The 5,334-nt window shown below is 39.8% G+C and overlaps 2 protein-coding genes across 2 annotated transcripts; both read left to right on the forward strand.

Moving 5' to 3' along the window:
• Positions 1–871: 871 nt before the first annotated feature.
• LOC149200129 (protein BIG GRAIN 1-like B) lies at positions 872–1,342 on the forward strand. Its single transcript, XM_089400859.1, has one exon. It carries the CDS (start codon positions 872–874, stop codon positions 1,340–1,342), a length of 471 nt encoding a protein of 156 aa, XP_089256985.1.
• A 121-nt stretch (positions 1,343–1,463) lies between these two features.
• Positions 1,464–3,345, forward strand: LOC149200130 (zinc finger CCCH domain-containing protein 18-like; the record flags this gene model as incomplete). The annotated part of the gene is made up of 5 exons (XM_089400860.1): positions 1,464–1,654; positions 1,814–2,530; positions 2,724–2,811; positions 3,051–3,152; positions 3,232–3,345. Coding segments are annotated over 5 exons (1,212 nt in total), but the record flags the coding sequence as incomplete, so codon positions are not given.
• Positions 3,346–5,334: the final 1,989 nt, after the last annotated feature.

Consider the following 5,334-nt stretch of genomic DNA (forward strand, 5'->3'; position numbering starts at 1 on the left):
TTCCAGTGGTTTCTTCAGCCTCATAGGCAGATCTTGCTCTCAAAAACTAATCACTAGCAAGCCTCCTGGGAGGCATTTCACTATGCAAAGAACTTCATCTCACTTTCAAGAGAAGAGAGCCCATTAGCAACAAGGTTCAATACTATTGTCAAAATGTCTATGGGTATACATAAGATATGTTCATATATAGAACTTGTGCATGTACGAAAGATGTGCATATACGGAAGTCACATAAATTTTCTATATGTGCATCTTATGTATTGCATATCTTCCATATATGCACAACTTTTGTATATGTGCATATCTTTTGTATATGCACCTATACGGAAGAGGCACATATATATGGAATATATGCGCATATAGAGAAGAAACACATACAAGTGATTCCACCTCCAGCTACCCATATTTATCTTCAGATGCGGAATCTCTCTGCAGAAAAACTTCATCTATTGCTACTGCTAAAATAGAAAGAAATTTACATCATGTGGGTTTTGAAGACAGAGCAGGGAAATGGGCTGTTGGTGGAAAATGCACTCGAGCTTTACATGGAAAATCATCTGTTAGAGATGGGAATTTTTGTTCTACGGAGAAGCCTTTCATCCCTGTAGATTATCAGGCTAATTTAAAGTCAAACTCTCAAGCTCGAAGGATTCCAAGAAGCCCAAGAAGCCAACTTCTCTAGGCAAGAAGCTCGCAAATTTTCTCAATTCGTTGTTTATGGCTGGCAATACCAAGAATCCAAAGATTTCATTATTTTCGTCTGTAAGTGACTCCAATTCATATGATTCTTCTAAGAAAAAACCCACCTCTATTGACTCATCTTCTTCTTCAGTACAATCTAGGCCATGTTTGAGTAAAACATCCAGAGGATATGAAGAACAGTAGTGGGATGAGTCAAAGATCTGTGACTTTCTATCCAACAAGTGGAACTTTGGATGAGGACTCTAACTCCTCTGGGGACAAGTATCTCCATAAGCCGAATCCTATTAATAATCTACATACATATCCATCTATAGATGCCTACAAGCTTTCACTACTCAGCAAAGAATTGCAATTTCATATTCTTGAGGAGGACTGGCATGCAGCAGAAGCAAAGGACATAATTATTAAGTATCAGAAAGCAAAGAGCATTATGGAAGCTTTGGTAATTAAGGGTCTTGAAAAACAAGACGAAGAGGAGGAAGACGATGATGATGTCAGTTGTTCAAGTTCTGACCTGTTTGAGCTAGAGAATTTGGCAGAAATTGACATGAACATGAGCATGTACCAAAAAGAGCTTCCTGTTTATGAGACTACTCATTTGGAGACCAATAAAGAAATTGCAAGGGGATTGATTGTTTGATGAAGCAATAGTGCTCTGTAATCCCTAATACAATAATCTTGACATTGGTAACGCAGTGTCTGGTAAAGTTGCAGGTTCTATGAAAATTTCAAATTTGTAATATGGGCCTAATACACTCTTACACTTTCTTGCATTTGGGCCTAATACACTCTTACAGTCCATGATTTCCAAGGCCAAGACAGAGCTTGGTTTATCATCTCCGTCCCCTCTTCAGTCACCTCTGCGCTACACTCAGTTTTCTAATTTGTTGTCTCGCTCATTCTCTTCTCCAGCACCCAATGGCTTTCATGGGGGAACTCACATTCCACATGAGCAATAGCAGGATTCAACATTGTTCGCCCATCATGAAGTCTTGAATCCAAACCATTTTGTAACTGATGAGCACAACGACTTTATCAATTTGAGCCGCCAGCAAAGCTTACCCAGTGATCACAAATTTTCAGACTATCATGACTAGTTACTGAACCTCAGGGATGATTGTCAGCTCCAAGATCATCTCTTCTATCCCACTGAGAATCTTGATTCCTACAGCCTACCAAATGATAGTCATGTCTATATAGAGATGCTCTCTTTCTTGAATGGAAGTAAGACAGGATTGAAACACAGGCGATCTTATTCCATGACAGACGTTTCTGTAAGCTGTGAGCCAGTTTATTGGAAACCATGGCTGTATTTTGCCAGGGGATATTGCAAGCATGGCTCCAGATGCTGTTTTACCCACAGTTATTCACGCTCTGACAACGTCTTGAGTTCAATTCCCTTGGATCCTCGCTTCGAAGAAGCTTTCTCTGTGGAATCATTGGAGAGATTAGAGTTAGAACTTCAAGAATTATTGAGAGGAAGACGGGCCCCTGTTTCCATTGCTTCCCTACCTCAACTCTATTACGAGAGATTTGGGAAAACCCTACAAGCCGAGGGATACTTGACTAAGAGCCAGAGGCATGGGAAAGCAAGATACAGCGTGACAAATCTACTAGCATGCTTGAAGAATACAGTAAGCCTCATTGATAGGCCTCATGGTCAGCACGCCATTGTTTTAGCAGAGGATGCTAACAGGTTCACAACTTATAGTCCAAGTGAACGAGATCCCTACTATTTGAGTGGTGTCAACTCTGGATCCCATCAAATTTACATGACATTTCCTGCTGAAAGCACCTTCACGAAGGAGGATGTTTCCAACTATTTTAGGTATGTAGTATCCGTTTCTATTATATTATCCAGTGCGGCTTTCTTGGTGGGTGGAAGGGGTAGTTAATATGGTTTTACCAGGGTTCTATGTCCTACCAGTGACATGACATGCTTGTGCTGGTTAGTAATTGACACCAGGTGCAAGTCCCGGGCATAAAAATATCTTAAAGAAATCTATTGTTGCCCCTTTCAGGATATACGGACCTATAGAGGATGTGAGAATTCCATACCAACAGAAGCGTATGTTTGGATTTACAAGCCTGAAACTGCTATCCACCAAGGTTTACAGGTCTCAAGATGATTAAAAGATGTTTGTTTCTGGGTCGAAATTTAAAACACAGGAAAGTAGGACTTCCTTTAACACATGATGTACTCTGATTTGCATAATAATCACATCTTGTCATGCAATTTGTCAAAAGCTTGGGCTACCATCTTCTTTTCACAAAGGAAATCACAAGTTATTCCAATTTACGCAAGAATTGGATCACAAACTGAGATAGCATATGTTTCTCATTCCAAGGTGATGCATCGTGTTGAAGCAACAGGAAAACAGTCTGGTGCATGTCCGAATTGTACCTGGGTGGCGAGCTGCAGAGCAGGAGGCGCCGAGTCGAGGAGGAAGGTGAGTGAGCATCCCGTGAGATCGCAATTCCTCAATTTGAATTGGAACTGACAATAACTCTCCGCGGCTGCCATTCCAGCTCGTCCCCGATCTGTTAGGGGATGTCAGGATTTCCAGCTGCGATCGGATTTTTCGTCAGCGAATGTCAGGATTGCCAGGGGAGGGTGGCGGAGAAGGAGGGTGGTGGAGCTAGGGGAGGGTGGCGGAGGGTGGAGGGATTGCCGACGGCCGGTTGTAACAGACCTGGGGTCTTAATTGTCTAAACTTTATATTGATGGCAAACCACCATTCCGCCACAAATTTTTGAATACCAGATTTAAGGACATCACAAAAAATTCCCTCTTAACCTTGTGGTAAGTTTATAAAAATCCAAAGTTCCCTCCTAAGGGAGAGGTGTGCAATTCCAGAAGAATCTTTTATTTGACTTGGGAATTCTTACAAAGGTATAAGAAATATTTGTACCATAACGAATCATTTTTCCAGCTAAATGTATTAGATGTATTGGGATCTTACAGCCGCTTTTGAATGAGTGCCCACAGTTTTTCTTCATTCTTCCATTCATCCCTTGCTTCGTTTATCCAATCTGACTAGATAATAGAAATGGCACAAATCAATGCCTCCACATCCTCATCCTTTCTTAAGAGTGCATCTGCAACAAAATTTTTGTTCCATTTTTTGTAGATGAATTCAAACTCATAACCCAACATCTTTGTGACCCATTTTTTCTACTCTTCTAAAGATAATATTTGTTCTAAAAAGTATTTAACACTATCATGATCCATTTTTACCTTGAAGTGTCTTCCCATTAGGTAAGGTTGCCATTTCGTAAGTGCATGTAGTATTTCCAACATTTCCTTCTTATAAATAGCTTTGTGTAAATACTTTCCTTTGATTGGATGACTTTCAAAAGAAATGTGTCTTCTTTCTTGCATTTAAACAACACCAATTACATTTCCTAAGGCATCACATTCCACGATAAAGGTTTTTGTGAAGTCTGGCATAGCTAGGACTAGTGCTTGGCACATTGCTTCTGGAGTCCAAGAAAATGCATCTTTCTTTAGTAATCTTGTAAGAGGTGCTACTTGATGAGCCTTCGTATTGGAACACGAATGCTGCAACTCCCAGGGCTACCGACTTTACTTATCAACCCGGGGTTCGTACAAACATAAGAGGTATCGACACTATATGTGTGACATACAAGGTGTTCCTCCTTTGCTGTCATGATGTAATGGAGTGCATGTATTGAAGTCAAACCCTAAACTAGTTGCAGAGAATGAAATGTTCAAAATGGAACCTTAACCTATTATTGCAAGAAAGAAAGTACAAGGAAAGAGACTGAAATCAAATGCTAGAACACGCCATTTTCTAACTAACTGCTAAGAGGCTTTGCTTCAAAAGAATGCCAAGTTAACATGTATGCAATCCTACTATCCTAAGCATGCAGATTCGAATGATCAAACCTTCTGCTACTGTGCATGTAAATGAATAAAATAAATTTGTTTTTCTTTTTGTCTTTTTTCAAGTGAGAGTGTGAAAGCTAATCTATTTTTGGTGATGTGGCAGGTGGCTTGGATATGATGGTGGATGGTTGGAAGGCTTGGGAGACAAGTAGGGACCCTTTACTAGCTTCCTAGAGGAGTTTTCCTCAATTCAACCTCAAAACAGGCTTTCCTATAGGATGCTACAGTGATTTCCTACAGGATGTACTAAAAACCTACAGGATACAGTCAAGAGCAAAAGGATGGATGTTGAAGGTGATGGAAAGCTTAGGGAAGGTGGTTGGGGGATGGAATGGAGTGAGAAAATGCCTAGGATCACTCAGAACTCAAAATCAAAGTTGGGAGATGGATGGATTTGCTCAAAAAGCTTGGAGAATTTTCCTTGTGAAATGATGAAATTAGTGAGGGTTTAATGACAAAGAAAATCAAATCCAAATTGGATGGGACAAATTTTGTTATTAACTAAGATGTCTTAGGTCCCTATTCCAAGTGGAATCACTCAGAAAGATCTCTGTTAACCCATGTTAAAAAAAATAAAAAACCTTACTAGTCAAAAATCTAGAAATTCGAGAACTAGTGAGCTAGTAAATCCAAAAAATGCTTAACGAAATCAAGTGCAAATGCAATGGGGAATTTTTTTTTTTTTTAACTAGAATGTTTTTTTGATCTAATGAAAGTGGAAC

Source organism: Pinus tabuliformis, chromosome 2_1 (assembly GCF_031772625.1).
Source record: "Pinus tabuliformis cultivar Carrire ecotype Pingquan chromosome 2_1, CPIR1, whole genome shotgun sequence".
NCBI classification, from domain to species: domain Eukaryota; kingdom Viridiplantae; phylum Streptophyta; class Pinopsida; order Pinales; family Pinaceae; genus Pinus; species Pinus tabuliformis.